This window comes from Scomber scombrus, chromosome 5 (assembly GCF_963691925.1).
Source record: "Scomber scombrus chromosome 5, fScoSco1.1, whole genome shotgun sequence".
Classification (NCBI taxonomy): domain Eukaryota; kingdom Metazoa; phylum Chordata; class Actinopteri; order Scombriformes; family Scombridae; genus Scomber; species Scomber scombrus.
In genome coordinates, this window is record NC_084974.1 from 10,375,025 (window position 1) to 10,394,111 (window position 19,087).

The 19,087-nt window shown below is 39.1% G+C and overlaps 1 protein-coding gene and 1 non-coding gene across 2 annotated transcripts in view; both read left to right on the forward strand.

The window, feature by feature from the left end:
• The window catches only part of dync2h1 (dynein cytoplasmic 2 heavy chain 1), a 154,574-nt gene that overhangs the window by 122,656 nt on the left and 12,831 nt on the right, over positions 1-19,087 (forward strand). The window contains 8 exon segments of the mRNA XM_062418496.1: positions 170-330; positions 1,312-1,437; positions 5,449-5,559; positions 8,303-8,372; positions 8,842-8,927; positions 12,644-12,719; positions 13,010-13,236; positions 14,594-14,705. Of these exon segments, the coding sequence (XP_062274480.1) occupies positions 170-330; positions 1,312-1,437; positions 5,449-5,559; positions 8,303-8,372; positions 8,842-8,927; positions 12,644-12,719; positions 13,010-13,236; positions 14,594-14,705 (969 nt within the window).
• On the forward strand, positions 7,946-8,019 carry trnat-agu (transfer RNA threonine (anticodon AGU)). The gene has a single exon. It is a non-coding gene; the product is annotated as a tRNA-Thr (tRNA).

A 19,087-nucleotide genomic window follows, 5' to 3' on the forward strand; every position in this document is an offset into this window, starting at 1 on the left:
GGTTAGCTACATTTCTGTCCCCTCTCTGGGCACCTTCCCTGTGCAATGTATCCTGGGATTTGGCTTTTAGTAGCATATCAAATTTTAAATGAAATGTTGAAACACACTTTACAGATCTGTAAATTCCACCCTTCATTCTCCTCCTATCTCATTTCTCTTTTCTCTGCAGGTATGAAAGAACTCTCCCCCCCTCCTCTGAACCTGCGGCGTCTCTACACTGAGACATTGGAATGGGAGCCAGTGTTGATCATCATCTCTCCAGGGGCAGACCCTTCCCAGGAGCTTGCAGAGCTAGCTGCAGAAACTGTGGGCAGGGACAACTATCATGAGGTGAAGAATAGCATGATTAAATGGTCAAGTAATTGCAGTTTATTAGCAAGTTCAAGGGTTTATTTTTAACAGAACACCAGATCACAGCTATAGAATAATCTATTGCGCACCTAAATGGGGAAAACTTAGAGTGCTACAGCTTGTTGAATGTCTTATTGCAACACAGTTTTTAAGTATAAGTCTTGGTATTGTTCTGCCATTGGTGTTCAGAAATTGTAAATACATTTTAAGACGGCAAGGCATCTAATAAAACCAGCCTTGCAAGACACATCTGCAGTTATTAAATATGTGGATGATGCAGCTTTTTAAGAACAATGCATATTTTCTTTTTATAATGATCATCGAATCCCATGAAGAGACAAAAACCCACAGAGAAATGTATCTTCCTAACAAGTATCATCTGCTCGGCAAAGTAGCTTGTAACTCTGTGTCATAAACCTCAACATTTGTTCAAAAACTACTGTAAATACATAAAAGTGCCATGCCAGTGATCTGCAATGTTCCTGTGTCAAAACCTTCCGGCAAAAAACACATTTTTCATACCAGAATTAAGGCAGTGACTTTTGTTACAAAATGATGGGTGTTTGTAGAAAATAGAAAACATATTATGTAGGTTTTTTTCCATTGTAACTACCACCAACTTCATGTGCAAGGGGGCCACACATGTGATGTACATACTAAGTATTCCACTATTATGGGTGCTGCATATAACATTAAGTCATACTGTATTAGTTATACATAAATCAGATCATTTAATTTTGTTACTGGCCTCAATATGAGAGCTGTATTGAGAAAAAAACACAGTGGGAATCTGACTTTGCAAGCGTTTCATTGTTCCTCCCACCAAAGAGATAGATGAATTAAAATATGGAATCAGATTATCTGCCTCTAACTTCTGAGAAATTACAATGTGGAATCAAATTTTCCATCCAACTGCTTCTGTTTCTCACCTTCCTTTCCTCCCTCTCTTTGTCTGTCTAGATCTCTATGGGTCAGGGACAGGCTGATGTGGCCTTAGCGACACTGAGAGAATGTTCCCGGAATGGAGACTGGCTTTGCCTGAAAAACCTTCACCTTGTTACTGCATGGCTACCCCTTCTGGAAAAGGTAGGTACCCTGTGTGTATTTATGAATCTTTTTGTGTGGTAAGGCTTCAGGGGCAGGTGTTAGCATCTGTGTGTGTGTGTGTGTGAGAGAGATTTTTGTACTTTTTGGTTGGTGAGGTGTCTCTAATTATTTGACTACAGTAGTTGGCAAGAATCCTCCACGTTCAACTCGGGGAGAAGGCAATCAAATCGACTTTATCATACTGATATCCTGCATGTCAGTGTGTTTGGGTGTATCTGTCTGAAATTGTTTATTGTTTAATTCTGTACTGGATAATACTGCATATTCCAAGCATAATAGAAAATGTTTAATATTTCATACAAATACATGATGCAATGACCCAGCAATGAGTCCAAAACTATATAATAAATCATAAAGACCTCCAAAGTAAGTCTAAGAAAAAGATCAGCCCTCATGCATAGGTCCAGTGGAATAAGAATATATTTGCATGATTTACAGTTAAAAAATGATATGTACTCATATTGGCCCTTTCTGCAGCCTCTCAGTTCAGCTCCTGTCTCTTTAAGGTCCCCCATCTGAGGAGCTGACTCTATTCTATTACATCCCAGAAGCTACCCTTCAGCAAACTTTGCTTCTTTTTTTACCATTTTTTTTTTCTAAATATAAACTTGTTAAAGACATCCATATATGTTTGAGTCCGAATCCGAATCCGAAATATTGGAGGTGACAACACAAACAACCTGTTAAACAATGTTGACAACAACAAACAAAGGCTACAGAACATTTGTGAGTATGCACAAGCAATGTGATGTCATCATGAGCACGAAGTAGAGGAAACATTGCAAATGAAGCATTCAGAGCAGGATGAAGCCTGGGCTTTTGACTAAAAGCGAGCATTTGAATTTTTACCACATTTAACATAGACATCCAACATCATAACAGTATAAAAATAAATGAAAATCACAAAAAAACATTATACGTCCCCTTTCAACAAGTCTAATTTCAAGCCCTATTTTCAGTTCCAGGTGGGTGAAGTCTGGGTTAGGTGGAAAGGTCAGTGTAAGGGGGGAGCCTGGAGGATGTTCTGTACTTAAACTGTGTACGCAATTTCTTGTTTCATTCTGCTTGTCAGTGTTTATCTGCAACAGTACAACACTGCTACACACATACACACATACACACACTCACACTCAAGAACACATTCTACCGGTTTGCTCAAATTTCCATATCTAAAATTACCTTCTGTCCTTTGCCTGCACATTTTGCATCCTTCCTGCCAGCCCATATTCATCAGCGTTGTTGTTTGTGTGGCATTGTCTATGGCCATGTGTCTCTCTGTACGTATGTGCATATGTTGATGTACATACACATGCATGTTTGTATCATGCTGGCTGTGCATGTAGTACTGTAAGTGCATACCTCTGTGTGCCACCTGAAGTTCTCTTGTAGTTTGTAGTAAATGTTTTTATTATTCTGCATGTGTTCCTTTAGGACTCATTAAGTGGGTTTCTACATTTCTTCGGCTTTCTTTGTGTTTATTTGTGTCTGTGTGCTTTTCCTGGGGTTCTGTTTAGTGCTGTGCCACTTTAGCAGGTCATATCTCACTGGAAGGCACAGCTGTTGGCAGTGATTGGCCTCTGCATGTGTGAATGTGTGTGTGGGCTTATACCTGAGTGTGTGTATGTGTGTGTGTCGTACCCTGTGTGCCTTGGGGTTAGCCAGAGATTCCTCCTGTCCAGTGTTGTCTGTTCTCCCACTGCGACTTAAACCGTAGCTTATTACAGATCTGCTCTTCTACTTTTGTCCTCCTACGTTCCATTCCCTCTATTTTCTCTCCTCCTATTATTTAATTTAACACGTTTCTCTTTTTGTTTCCACTTCTTCATCCTGGCTATCTTCTCCCCATTTTTTCTGACAGTAATGCTTCTCTTTTATGCCCTAATATCATTAAAGCAAAACTCTCTTTCCGTCTATCTGTTCCTCTTTGTCTCTCTGTTTCTTTGTCTCGTTCATACCCAGCAGCCGATGACCTTGCAGTCATCAGTCGTTGCAGAATTTTTCTGCTTCTTTTCGCCATCTGTTTCCCCAGTTCTTCTCTCCTTCACTAAAGCAGTTTGTCAGTTAGAGAGAAGAGAGTGGAGGAAAGAGAGACAGAGAAGCAAAGCGGTCAGTGTTCATAATTGAAGTTGGCAGTGCAGATGTCTTCTCATCTTCTCATACCTGCCCACTCATATTCTTCCAGTTGCACTGCTTTGTTTGTCTGTCTGCCTTCCTGTCTGCCTGCCTGTCTGTCTGCCTGCCTGTCTGCCTGCCTGCCTGTCTGTCTGTCTGCCTGCCTGCCTGTCTGTCTGTCTGTCATTATAGCATTGCATAATATAGCATCGGTATTGGTCAAAACACTGATAGGATTGTTTCAGCAGGTGCAGTATTTTATGAGTCTCATCATCGCAATACTATCATTTGTTCCCGTGGAATTCTGGTTGACAACACATCATACATATAGGCATGCACACATAGAAACACACACAGAGAGAGAGAGAGAGAGAGAGAGAGAGAGAGAGAGAGAGAGAGAGAGAGAGAGAGAGAGAGAGAGAGAGGCACTTTTCTTTCAAGGGATGTCAGCTCCTGTGTTCTTTGATTTTCTGTGATCATGTGTGCTTCAATGAGAATGAATTAGTTGTTCCAAATGAGTCAGAAGCACATTGATTACAATGTGTGTGTGTGTGTGTGTGTGTGTGTGTGTGTGTGTGTGTGTGTGTGTGTGTGTGTGTGTGTGTGTGTGTGTGTGTGTGTGTGTAATATCCCACAAAAGTGACCATGATCAGATATGTGTGAGTGTGTGAAGGGACCAAAGCCCAGAAGAATTGAGGATGTCAATGTAATGTCCTAACAAGGATAGCTGTTCAAACTTCTGTGTGTGTGTGTGTGTGTGTGTGTGTGTGTGTGTGTGTGTGTGTGTGTGTGTGCGTGTGCGTGTGCGTGCGTGAGAAAGCCCAATCAGATGACACAAGACCCTAAGGTGCCAGCATGCTATTTTTAACTCTGTGTCTTTGAGAAAAAGAGAAAGAGGGGGAAGATATGTAAGAAGACAAGTGGGAGAGAAAGCTAGAAATTGAGAGGGAAGAAAATATTGTATTATTTATTTATTTGTTAATGATGTTTATTTGCTAGATCTACTGATTATCCTCCTTATATTATACATCTTTGTGGATTTGTTGAAATAAGCAAACATAAAGGAAAGTTTTCAAGTAAAGGTCTTTTTTGAGTTGGGTACTGGAAATATGCTTTTACAGTAAATAGTCCATCCCATTGTCTTCATGGTTAACGTTATGAAAAACTCTTTATTTATCGTGTGATATTTTAGATGTCAGCCAGTTGCAGTGTAACAGTGAAACAAGATTATGTCCACACTCATTTAGTGCTGTATACAAGTTTTTAGTCTCTGAAATGAAAAGGATTTGGTTTACGTTAACTTCAATGAACTTAGCGGTTAGCACTTTTACCTCAAAGCACAAAGATCCTGGGTTTGAAGCTGACCCAGCAATCTTGGTTCTTTCTGTGAGGATATGCTGAGATACACTTCAACCTTTTACAAACCAAAGTTTTTAGAAAAAAGATTTACCTGAGTGATACAGTGTTTGCAAAATGTGTGCAATCACAGATTCAAGTCTTCTCTAATATTCCCAACTAATGAATGAGTTTCATGTTTTGAAATGCATGTGCGTGCGTGCGTGCGTGCGTGCGTGCGTGCGTGTGTGTGTGTGTGTGTGTGTGTGTGTGTGTGTGTGTGTGTGTGTGTCCATATGTGTGTGGGTGGGTAGGCAGGTGTTAAGGTAGACCTCAATTAACAGCTGCATCTATAATCAGACACTATAGCACAATAAGTTTCATATTACTGCAGTCTCTTCAAGGAAAAACTTTTTTTTGTGAATTCATGTGTGTATTTTGTGTTCAGAAGTCCATGTATGAACTAATGTGTGTGTTCTTTGTGCGCTACTTGTTTTATGTATCTCAATGCATCTAATATGTGTACTGTCTTTTTCTCCACAGGAGCTAAATGTGCTACATCCTAAAGCAGGCTTCCGTCTCTGGGTGACAGCAGAAGTTCACCCAAAATTTCCTCCCATATTGCTGCAGTCCAGCCTCAAGATCACTTATGAGGTACACACGCATACACATTTACCTACGCAGAACCTCCACCTTGCTCATATAACACAGTTTGAAACACAAACATGCCACACATCCACACATTTTTGTGGGAACACTGTACACAAACCATCTGTTTGCTTTTTATATAAAGCATTGATAGTTTTTCTATAATTTCCCCAAAGACTGTTGGTCTCCATGAATCTCTGAAGTATGTAGTCATGTTTGTCTTTCTGGCTGAGCCTCAATCTTACTGATGTGGTGTGGGCCATGTTTCTGGGTTATTGTAGGCTACACTCACTGTTGAGTGTGTGAGGGATTTTTCTGTTTGGAATGTCATGTGATGTGTATGAAAATAAGTGTGTCTTTTGTCCTATGTATGATAATAATAATAATAATAATAATAATAATAATAATAATAACAACAACAAACATTTTTCCTAAAACAACATAAAGTGCTCAACATTGAAGCAAAGAATAACACCATTTACAATAAAACAGTTAAATACGGATAAATACTATAAAATAGGTTCACATCAAATTAAAAAGACAGGATAAGGTAAAATGGCCAATGGCTACATACATATGCAATGCAGCCACATATACTGTACAATTGGAAGGAGATGCAGAAGGCTGCAGCTTGTGTGTTAGTAATGCATGTTTTAGTGCTCAGTGTGTTTCAGATGGGAGTCATGCTCAAGGGGTTAGCTGCTTCAGCAGCCAAGCATGCTGCACAAACAGTCTTCCTCTCTCTGTCTTTTTCTCTCTCAGACACGCTTATATACTTGCGTGGCCAAACTTACTGACATACTGCATGCATTTGCACACTCATCCTTAACACATTCCCAGTACTATGATATATGTTATAGGCGGTGATAACGACTGAATTGCAGCAAGCACTTTCAGTCAGAGCATTGATATTTTAGCTGATAGCGGGGTCAGTGAGCAAACCACTTGGGCTTAAAAGATGGCTGCTCTGCTTCCAATGCAGCTACATTTTTACACCACACCTCGAACATGCTGCTCGTGGTTGAGATCTGCCTTTGAATTTATGGATTTTTTTTATGCTAGGTGTAAAGAATGGCTGTCCAAATCCTCTCTAATCTGTGGAAAAAACACATTAAATTCAGCATTCTGCATGCAAGATATTAACAAATTGTCACATTTACCGGCCTGGTCAGGGATATACATATGTGCAGACTGTCTTGGCGTATGTGGATGTAAACGCATACATTGCAGTTACAGTTGCAATATTAGTGTTTTTTTGTATATTAAAACCTCCCGATGGAGGTAACTGATAAAACTAAAGGTAAAGGTAAAACTGATATAGTGTGAGCTGATCATCAGTGTATGCTCATTGTTTTTTTGCTGTGCTGTAGGAATCAAATTTACAGAAAATGATTCAGGGATACAGTGCTGTATATGCTGACTTAGGTAGATGTACCAACTAAAAAACAATTTAGTTTAATCCAGCTGCTTGAATAAATGATCATTCTGTTGCTCCTTGAGTGGAAGAGGTTAAGGCTGAGGAACTGTTGCAGTGTCTTCTGCTCTCCATGGGAGAGGTCAGAGGGGTTGTTTAAGTTCAGTTTGGTCCTAATACTCGCTATTGGATGTCAAACCCTGATCGTACAATGTTATTTTTTTTAAACTTTGTTTAAAGACTATTGTTACTGTAATCACCCATTGTGGGCTACAATGGATTTACACAACAGGTGGTCTGGTGCATGCAGTACAAGACTTCCATCCTCACAATAGGATCTATTTTCTCTGCCCTCACTTGCTCTATGCCTCTGTGTTGTTCATATTTGAAATTTGGAATGAGAGAAAAGCCTTTTACATATGGTCTTATTGGTCCTGCAGACTGGGTGTTGGCTTAAGCAAGAAACACAGAACAACAATAACCAGACTATGAAAGGAATGAACATTGCTAACATCCCGGATGGCTTTCACAGCTTCTTTTTGGTCTTGCCAGGCACACATATTTGATGAAATGGGTTTGGGAATCACACTTTGGGGGATTTGGAGTTCACACATTCTGGCCAATTCTACAGTTCAATCCCTCAGTCTCACACAAATACAGGCTCATACACTACAATAACATAGAAACATGACAAAAATGGAGATGAAAGCACATTTCTACAGCCGGCCTCAGCAAATTTCGGTTTGCACAATCAACTTGATATAACATGTTAACAATTGTATTCCTATTGCATTCATTCATTTATTATACATGAGGTTGCAATAGTTCTGTTATTGTTTTTCAAATGACTTGATATGTTTTCTTGACTGCTCAATAATATATAAATATGCATACGTCTGCTCTACAAGTTCACCATCAAGGCTGGGGTACAGAACAGTTGCTCAACTGCTCAAGTTTCTCTGCAGCAGAAAATCACTGGGTGCCGTGGCTTAGTTGGTTAAAGCGCCTGTCTAGTAAACAGGAGATCCTGGGTTCGAATCCCAGCGGTGCCTTTTTTGCGTCCCATTATCATCTTACATTGCAGCACCCAAGTCTTCTAGTCATGTTTTCAGTTTCCTTCCTTCCGTACTGTTAGTTATTTGTGTTGACCATCTAATCTGAACTTGCAGTATAATGTTACATCATAACACCCGCTGTCCCTCTCCCTTCCCCCCTCCCTCTTACTGTCTGTTGTCCCTCTCACTTCTACCTTCTCTTCCTGGCTACCCCTCTTCCCTCTATCTTTCTTTACCACATCCCTTCCCCATATGTCTATCTTTGTTTTCCCATCTTTAGGCTCCTCCTGGGTTAAAGAAGAACCTGCTGAGAACGTATGAGTCCTGGACTCCAGAACAGATCAGTAAAGGTATTCTACAAATGATTTGTATATCATCAGGGGATGTCCAGTTTTTTCTAAAGTCGGTTTTCTAGTTGCTTCATTTTGCGTATTGTTTTTTTTCTCCTTTTTTTTTAACGATTTCAAGAATTTGGTCTTTGAATTTGATTCTTCTTTTAAAGGTATAGTTCAAATGTTTGGACATAAAGTGGTATACATTACACTAACTCATGAATGCATATTACTGCAATAGCTCATGTTACCAGTGCATGGGTGAAGTCTCAGCAAGCTCACAACATAAAGCTCTAAAACGTATAAGCAACAGAGTACAGAATCTTAAGTGTTTTGTTTTTTTTAAGTCTTATTGCAAGATGATACTCTCACTCTTCTTTGTTGTTTTTTGTTTAATGAATGATTAAAAATGAAATAAAAGGACAGTAATGATTGATTGTTTTAGTTCATGTTGGTTGTGATGCTGATGTCAATTGTTTTTGTGTAGGAGGTGTTCTGACCAGAGCCCAATCTCTTTTCTGCCTGGCCTGGTTCCATGCTGTCTGCCAGGAGAGACGCAACTACATACCACAGGTAAAATACACAATCACACCAATATATGCCTGAATGGTTATAGTCCTACAGTTTCATCTCAGGAGAATAAAACAGAACCACAATGGCATTACATAATGATATATAATGAATAATAATGTGCCTAATTGCCTTTTGAAATCACAAGCCTGTTAATAGTTTCTGCTTGGAAAACCCAAAGATATGTCCCACATGCACTCAAACATTTAGATAATATTTCTACCCGGGTTATCACAGATACATAGTTACTGAAAGCAACATATTCACAGGATACATTTATATAAAACACAGCCATGCAAATACGTTTTTTCCCCCTTCTATTTCCTGGTTAGTAATGGCTCAGATTGACATCCACAGGAAGGATGTTACATTCATATATAAATTCATAGTCTACACATGGACAGCCACATAAAGGGTAAAAAGAACTTCCCCAGAGTAAAGCTTTCTTTATCCTCACTTGCCAGCATAGCACAGGTTTTTGGTCACTGTGTCATGTCTGGCAGTCTGAGTATGTACGTGTGTGTGTATGACTATGTGTTTGTGTATACTAAGAATATTAGTCTTGCTTGCTGTTCAGCATACACACAGACTATTTAGAATAGCCCCACATTGCTAAGTTTTATAGAGAGTCTCTTCACCTGATATTTTGTAGGCACACTATTTGTACACCGAAGGGTTTACTATGTCAAGTCCAATAACAATACAGGAGCCAGAGACAGATTTCCCTCTAGTCACAGAATTTTCAGAAGAAAAAAAATTTCACACAGGGGAAGCTTAGGATATAATAGAAACCTTGTGATGGCATACACTTTTACAAGGAAGACATATTATATGTGTCGACTGAAAGTAGTTTTATTGACCCTAGTGCATGTGATTGTAATAACAAATCTAATGTTTCATTTGAAGTGTAACTCAGCTTTAACAGCCTCACAGCAACTCTAAATAAATCAAAATGGTGTAGTTTACCAGTGTCAGCATTTAGCTCTGATGATAAATCATCCCTACATAACAAGATAGAGTGTAAAGAATGACATCATTTGCAAAAACCAAATAAATTAGTTTTCTAAGTTGAAACCCACGGCAGTGATGAATCAGCACCAAATAAATAACAAATTGAAAAACATTGAGGGAAATGATGCTGAACAGTAGTCTGATTTATTGGGCTATTGAGACCCTTACGGCCAAAGGATCACAGTTTCTGTGAGCAGCTCTGATTCACTGTATAATGTTTATTGAGTCAAAAATCTCCGGAAAAATAATTTTAATTGCTGTTGTAAGTCAATAATGTAACTATTCAAAAGTGCAGATTTTATTTAACATTGTCACTGATACATAATGAATCACTATATAAATATACAGTATTTTAGAGATTGTTTCAAAATGCCTAATGCAGCAGCCCCAACCCTTTAAGGTACAGCCAGTCTCTCTCTCCCCTTACCTACTGCATGGTACATTTATTTACTGATTTACTGTGCCTATTCCTGTCTTGGTAAGAGTCATAGCGGTAGGCCTTGATCATTTGTAGTAAGTAACAGAGGCATGTATTGGTTTGCCTTCTTTTCATATGTTACTGCTTCAGTTTCACTTGTCTGGTGTGCATTTTATAGTTACGCTACACTCAAAGTGAGCATATAAATAGTGATTCAATTCTTCCAACAAATATTGACACATCTCATAGCCAGTAGCTGCATAGCAAGAATCAATGAAAATCCATCTTGACTAATAATCACATTGCGTGGATCGCTGGTGTGTTCTTACACAACATCTTTGAGAAAAGAACACAATAAAGATGTAAGTCCCACAAATAACGCTCCTCGAGTGTGTTGCTTTTGTTTATGAGGGCTGGTTTGCTTGTGATTTAGCAGTGTGAGCTCAAACTAATAATATTTGAAAATGTGGCAAAGGAAAAGATTTGGAGACAGACAGAGGATGTGATTTCACCTTTAATGACTCGATATTTGCTGTGTCGTTTTTTCACTTGTCAACTTTAACAGTCGCTTTTACAATTAGGTGGCATGCCAGTGTGCGGCACAGTCTCTTGATGCACTGGGACTCATTTGTCTCTGTTTGTACTGCAGCAATGCCTCAGAGTGGTCTGTCTAATGGAGCAATACGTTATGTCTGCAGTTACAGCAGGGAGGTATCTCTTTTTATTCTAACCAGCAAACAGTCAACCCATTACCAAGAAACCCAAACACTTGGGAAACTGTAGCAAATGTTTTTTGTAAATACATTACTACAACTTTTACACATGTTTATCCTCTCTCTATTTTTTTCCTATTCCTTTAGACTTGGTCCCAATAGTCCCCCTTAACCATTTCCCTCATTTCAGGGTTGTTTGTAAAAAATAATTGATTGCCCAATAGGGATAATACATACCTAACAGTAATTTTGTGTCTTGTTGGACTCTTAGGGGTCTGTCTCTGTGTTCTTTCTTCTTCAAATTCTCCCACATTGCTCTGCTGACTTTTATTTTCCCTCATTTCGGTTTTACCGGCCACTGCCGCATCTTCTATTTCTTACTGTCTTCTTCTTTCTCAGTCACTGAATCTGTGGCAAGTGTCTTCATGAGATAGTAATGTTGTTTCTCATCCAAGAACATGATCACCTAATTATTGAAACAGTCAGAGCTCCTTTCGTCCACTCCACCATCACTTATTCTCGTCTTGCTTCATCTACTGTCCTCCCTTCATCTCTCATTTATTCTTTCCTGCTTCTCTCCCTGTTTTCCTCCTCTTTACATGTGTGTGCGGAAACCTCTTTATTTAAAAAGACACAAGAATAGACGTTTAGAGAGAAATTGAACGTGAGATGCAAAGGAGGGAAAAGAGGAGTTTATGTGATGATTGCAGTGCCGCTGCAGCAGCAGAAGGGTAGAAATTTTCATTTGATGGCCACAGGAAAACAAGACGAGTGGCCAGTTATCTCTGATTAACACACAACTAGGTTGCACACTTTCTGAAAGGCTCACAACACACACACAAAGGACACACAGTCACCTTTATTTGACCCATACATTGGATCATTCACAGAATAGACAGGCAATACTCTGCACATATAACAATCTTACTCTCACACTTGTGAGCACATGTATCAAATGCAGTAGAGACACAATCCATGAATACACACTCAAGCCCAAAATGACTCAAGACACAACATACACTTAATCGTTGAACGAATTACTGAACATGCCTACACAGTTTACCTTCACCCCTCACTCCATCAACCTACAGCATCAGTGGGCAGATTATAACTGCTGATTGGATAGCCAGGAAGTTCAACAAGCACACAATCACAAACTGATACTGCCCTCACACTCAATTATGTTTTAACACTTCTATGAGTTGGTTAATGTTTTGATTGTGTGTGTGAGTGTGTGTTTTTTATGTACATGTGTGTGCATATGTGTTGTCTGAATACAGAGGACTTGTGTTTTTTCTCCTTGGTGCTTCAGTGCTAATGCCTTGACTTTCTAGGGTTGTGCGCTTGAAAAATGTAGCAGACATGGTAATTATGACTACACTTGCATAGAGTAGTTAGAAGATTAAGGAGAAAGGGGAAATCATGTAAGGGATGATAGCTCAATCCTCAAACACAAAAGTGTGCACATTTTGAATGCCATTAACCAAGATTGTTTAAAATGGTCCATTACAACAGTTCTACAGGAAGTTACACAAATAAACACTGTACTTATTCCCCCACACCTCTGCTTTATCCAGGGTTGGACTCAGTTCTATGAGTTTTCTTTGTCGGACCTCCGTGCTGGCTTCGAGATCATCGATAGGCTTTTTGAAGGTAAGAGGACTGCTATCAAAGATCACAATGCAGTGGTTACCTCTGCCCTGTTGTTCTGCTTTGCAACACACATAGTAATGTGAACTGGAATCTGTAGGGCCTTTGATCAATTACGTCTTTAATTTATCCGTTATAAAGTGTGCATCTTCCCGTTGTTGTGCCTCCTGGTTTTCTGTATTTATGTGTGTGTGTGCACATCAGTACAACATTAGTGTTCTTGTGTTCTGTGTGCACTCTTTACACATATTTATAGTTTACTTTTTTTTTCTTTGTGTCCTAATGTCTTCAAGGTGGTAAAAGCTTCCAGTGGGAGTTTGTCCATGGCCTTTTGGAGAATGCTATCTATGGTGGACGCATCGACAACCCCTCTGACCTCCGCATCTTACGCTCCTACCTGGAGCAGTTCTTCTCTGCACGTCTCCTCTCCTCTTCCCTCTCAGCTGGACAGAGAAAAAGCAGAGGAGGAACACGCTTCTTTCCACCTCAGATCAACCTCCCTAACTCTTGCTCCATTTTGGTAGGTTGACAGGATGAACACATGAACAGTTAGCAAGCGTGCTTATAGGTGTTGTATGTAGGGCTGCAGTCTTACCGTAATGTTTCCTATTTGTATTCAATAAAAAACCTTAAAAGAAGGAGCACTTCTACCCTCTTATGAAATTTAAAGCCTAAGCTGCACCTTAGTGTAAGCACATCCTAATGGACCTGAGTGCACTGACACAGGAGCAAAAATAATCCAAGCAAATCACTAACTACATCTGATATTCATGGTTTGGTCAATATTGAAGCATCAATAGTCCATGTTGTGTTAGCCTAATCTTAAATTAGGTTAAAGTAGCCATCACAAATAAATCCCATAAAGTACACTCAGATTTACACAATGTTTTGTTTTTCTATTGCATTGCAGGCCGTTTATATTCTATTAGTACAGCTTAGTATAAAAAAATAGTGGGAGTACTATGCCTAAAACTGTTTATTACAGTAGGTGTTCATTTAGAGTCCTATTAGAATAACTGCTGAGCCATTGAGAGACCATTTGGTAAGGAAAGAAAGTCAATATGGAAATCTATACTTTAAACTGCCAAATATGGTTTGTACAATTGAGAGGCTAGGTGTAAGTGGGTGTTCAGTTTGAGTAAATTAGGCCTTTAAAGTTGTGCTAAATGGGTTATTTAAGTCATACAAACAACACACTTTATTAAGGAGAGCATAACATTATTTTTCTTATACTCCCACATACTAAATCTTATTAGCATGCTACACGTCTTTTTTTTTCAACGATCTAACGTGTTGCTTAGAAATGCTAAAATATCGTCTTATGTCTCATACACTTATATGCTCACACTTTATCTCTTACTATACATGCATGTGGGTGCATTTCTGTGTGAGTAACCTGTATGTGTCTATCGTGGAAATCGTCTGAAGATTAAACAATTATTGTACGATAAGGAGACAGCATACATACAGAATGACACCAGCTCATCTCAACGAGTAAAGAGTATGCCTAAACTATTATGGTTTCTAAGAGAACAAAGTAATCATCTGTGATTGGTCGAACATATAAGCCTATATGATTTTACTCAATAGAAGATGACCATGGAGCAGAACATATGCATATGCACATCTTACACTGGACATACAACCCCAAAACAAGAACATCGTAAATATTTTCTTTACACTTTACTTGGGGTCCCCTCCCCTTATTTGGACATAGGCCAAGTTAGAAGAAGAGCAATGAGCCTCCTGAAGATAACAACACACATTCTATAAGACAAACAGTGTATGAGGCAAAAGGCAATCCACATCTTAGATTAAAATGATCAAACCAATCGTTGATTCTTCTTCACTTTTTACATGTCTATGTTTCTTCCCAGGACTACCGCAGTGTAATAGAGAATCTTCCAGAGGATGACAGGCCTGCGTTCTTTGGTCTGCCTGCCAACATAGAGAGATCCTCCCAAAGAATCATCAGCTCCCAGGTGCACAGTGGACCACACACACACACACACACACACACACACACAAAGGCACTCACAGACACCTTTAAAGTGGCCCCTATCACAAGTAGACTGGCTCCTTTGATCAAATCCTCCCCTTGGATAAATGACAATGTTCACTTTCTAAAGAGAGACTCCCTTTTAACCTGCTTCATAAAAACATCCCTGGATCGTCAAAAGTGCATCAATGCTCATGCACTGTTTATGCTCCCAAATGCACATACTTGCTAAAACACTCTCACTCTCATACAAAATCATCATCAGACATTTATTCACATTTATTGCCAGAAATGTATACAAAACAAACACAAGGAGGTTTGAGCTCTAGGGACAGAATTCTCATCCACCACAGTAGTGCTTGGGTTTAATCCCTGGTAGTGCTACCTGTGCCCTGGTCCTATATGCCATTAATGTCTTATAATTTGTCTTATAGGCATTAATAATATACTGTATATTTATGCCTATAAGACTGACAGCAAAGCAGATTATTGCTTTTTATTGTTTTATTTGCACAAATTCGACAGCTGGAGGTTTTTTTCAGTCTGTGTTTGCTTCGAACAGCCAATACGCCAACAGTACAGATGTTTACCTTAGCTAGCCGAGCACATGCATTGACTCTGTGGGCAAACCATATGCATGGATTTAGCATGTTTACAGTTGTAAGTGAGTGGAGTAATATACAACATAGCAAGAAAGCACACAATAAAGATGCTGATGTTTTCCAGCTTTGAAGATTAAACAAAGCTCTTTGTAGCTTCTCTCTCCCATACTGTGCATATGTGTGTCTAAGTGTGTGGTTAATACATTTGGAGGACCTAAATCCACCTTGATTTTGGAGACCAAACAGCAGTCTTTGAAGAAGTAAATTCTAGGGTCAGGACTTTAAGAGAAGATTGAAGAATTATACCAGGCAGCCATCTGTTTCCATTTATTTCACTACAGAATGAAATTCACCTTCCAAAGACATGAAACTTGATTTAGATGTGAAATCCATCACAGTATATATCATGTCTGCTTTTATTGTGTTCAAGGTTATGTTATCATTGTCTATTATTGCGTTTGTAAGTATAGATTGGTTTTAAAAAGCCTACACAGCTTCAATTATACATTTTTTACAAAGATTGCAATGTTCAACATTCTGCAGTAGTACTGACCAAAACGCTGAGGTTAGACAATTAGGTATAAATGTTAGAGCAGGGTTTCTCAACCTGGAGTTTAACTGACATACACACTGGGTTGTCAGAATTTTCTAGGACTGACATGTTTATGGTATATTGCTGTTTGAAAAAAAAGGGGGAAAAAAGTCACCTTTTCAGCTCTTTATAATCACATATTAGTGTTTACCACGCTCTCCTAAATAGATTACAAAATATACCATATTGTAGAACCACATTACAACTCTGGCACTCGGGCAAGAACTGGCTATGGGACACATAACATCAACAAAAGTTTGTGCTTGTGTGTGTGTGTGTGTGTGTGTCTGTGTGTGTGTGTGTGTGTGTGTGTGTGCGTGTGTATGTTCATACATTCTTGCATTCATTCTTTTGCTAATTTGTTTGTGTTTTGTGAGTAAAGTTTCCAATGACAACACATCTAAGGTTGCAAGTGGTCTGTAATATTTATGTTCATGTGGTCATAAATAATTATCTTATGTGAGTGTGTGTTCACATGTACATGTGTTTGTGTGTGTATTTGTTCATGGACCCTGCAGTTTCTGATGTAACTCAATGCAACAAAGTCTCACACATGCACAGAATGTATTCTTTCACTCGTGGTTGTGCGTGTGTGTGTGTGTGTGTGTGTGTGTGTGTGTGTGTGTGTGTGTGTGTGTGTGTGTTCCTGTGCCTGTGCCTGTAAATGTGAGAGACAAAGGGAGGGTTATTACATCAAAAGGAAATAGTAAGCAATAGAACCATAAGCAAGGAATGGCAGCGAAACAGGAAAGGTGCGTGGCTGCATTGCTATCTTTTTTTCATGATTCATACCTGAAGGGTAAAAACATATACCACGCTGTATGTCATATACACAGTATAATTAAATCCCACTCATCCTTGCTTTCAAGAGCAAAATCACAGCTTCAGAACTCCACACACCTATTCATAGAAATAGGAAAGGATGGACAGACTGAGACGTGTTGGATGTTTTTGTATTTGTATGTGTCTCTCTTTAAAATATGAGGGACGCATCCCCAGCAAATAGACTTAAACCATGCAGGACCATTACAACTCCTGGGCATAGTCCCCATTTGGGTGTTACAGCATTTAAGTCCATTCATACTGTCAGTCTGGTCAGCTGATCACTGGAACCAGCAACCTAGTTTAGTTGACACAGTTCCCACAGGGTCACTTGTTTGTGTGTTGTTTGTGTCTCTCTCCTCCTATCTCCCCCTACATGTCATTATCCCCCTCCATCCCCCCTTGTCATTATCTTCCCCCACTGTTATTTGTCACTGTCACTTTCACACTCTCTCTCTCTGGTTTTCTTTGTTCTCTTAATTTTTGCCCTCTCCTTTCTCTGAAGACCCTTGATACTATCTGTAGGTTGGCCATTTAACCCCTCCCACATACACATTCACACTGAACAAAGTCACGCAGGTGGTCAGTGGTTTTACATGTGAATAGGCCTGCTCACTACTATTTTAAAATACATACATCAGCTAAGTGTAAATGACCTCACACAGGTGAAGAAGGGTCCCAAATGTTTAGACTTCCCTTGGTCCCTGGTGAGCAATTAGGTTCAACCATGGGCCAGTTTCTTCAGCGCTCAACGTTCAAGGAAATGAAAACTGTTTAATTTCAGTTTAATTAAAAACTGAACTGAAGCAGTACTTCATTTAATAATTTATTTGTGTTATCTAGTATATCTAGGAAGCTCATTAGACTTCAGTTTGCGTGCTTCTCTACACATGAGGTCACTATTATATGTCACACGGTCAGTTTATCAGGATTTACATGAGACTAGACCTACAGTAGGTTTGTAACAGAAACACAATGACAGATAAAAGTTTTGTCAATGGACCAAATATATAAATATGTTATATAAGTAACACAATGAGGAAAGAATTTACCTACCATCTTGTCGTTCCAAATTGCCAAATTGCCGTTCCTGATTGAGCATATATTCAGTGCAGTGATTGAACCATAAGCCTTTTTCACAGAAGACATTTTGACTTGTCATGGCATGAAAAGCTCAGGTGGAAACCAAAGCAGCTTAATGAAATTCAGCAATCATAAATATAATTATTTACAGCTTCGCTTTTAGCTACTGTGACATGTCAAAATGTCTTAAGAAAAGCAGACCTATTGTATGTCTAGGTGTTACAGGATCTGTGCTTATGTTTGCAGGCAAGGCTCTGCTCAGTAAATGTCTTAATTAAGCATCATCCTGACAGAGACCATGGGGAATAGTCCCCTTGATAAAAACACTGGAACACAATCCTGGATTACACTGAATTTAAGTGAACTAAACTTCAACTAAAATAACTACACTTTCCTTTGCACATAGACATTGTCTAGTAACTTTTTCTTCCCAGTTGACCGTAAATGCAGCTGCTGCTGGTTAGACATTGGTTGAGATAAGGATACATCTTAATATGAAAATATAAAAATCCTAATATGTTTGAATCCCAACATATTTCAAATCTCCATCCTCACCTGTCCTCATTTTGCTGCTGTCAGGTTGAAGTTCTAGATTAGCTATCTGTATTTTACAGCTATCTATGTCTCTCTCTCTCTCTCTCTCTCTCTCTCTCTCTCTCTCTCTCTCTCTCTCTCTCTCTCTTTCTCTCTCTCTCTCTCTCTCTCTCTCTCTCTCTCTCTCTCTCTCTCTCTCTCTCTCTCTCTCTCTCCTCTCTCTCTCTCTCTCTCTCTCTCTCTCCCATACAAACACACCCACACACACACACACACACGCGCATACACATATCCACACTTTTCCTCCTGAGCAGAGAAGATAAAGCAGGTGTTAGTAAAGAGTTCTCCTGGACCAAATGAAAGCCATTTATCAGGCACTCTGCCTTCCTCACAACACACATACACAGAAACTCACACGACCGCACAAACACACATACTGAGTCTAGATAAAAGGACTATCTGGGACTGTAAGCCTGAAGCTAAGCATGCTTGATTAGGTGTGTAAGGAGCTGTTTAGGAGATGTATTTGGGGTTTGTTTTTTTTCACTTGTAATATTTCAGGACCTGAAACAGTGTTGTCTGTGAGTAGAGAGTGTAACCACCATACGTGTTGATGACATTTTGTTATAGCAATTTAAGACTGAACAATGATTTTTTTTTTTTTTTTTTTAAATCAAACATGCATCCATTAAGTGAAAGTAGCAGAGATTTATATTTAGTCTATTCAACATTTTTTACT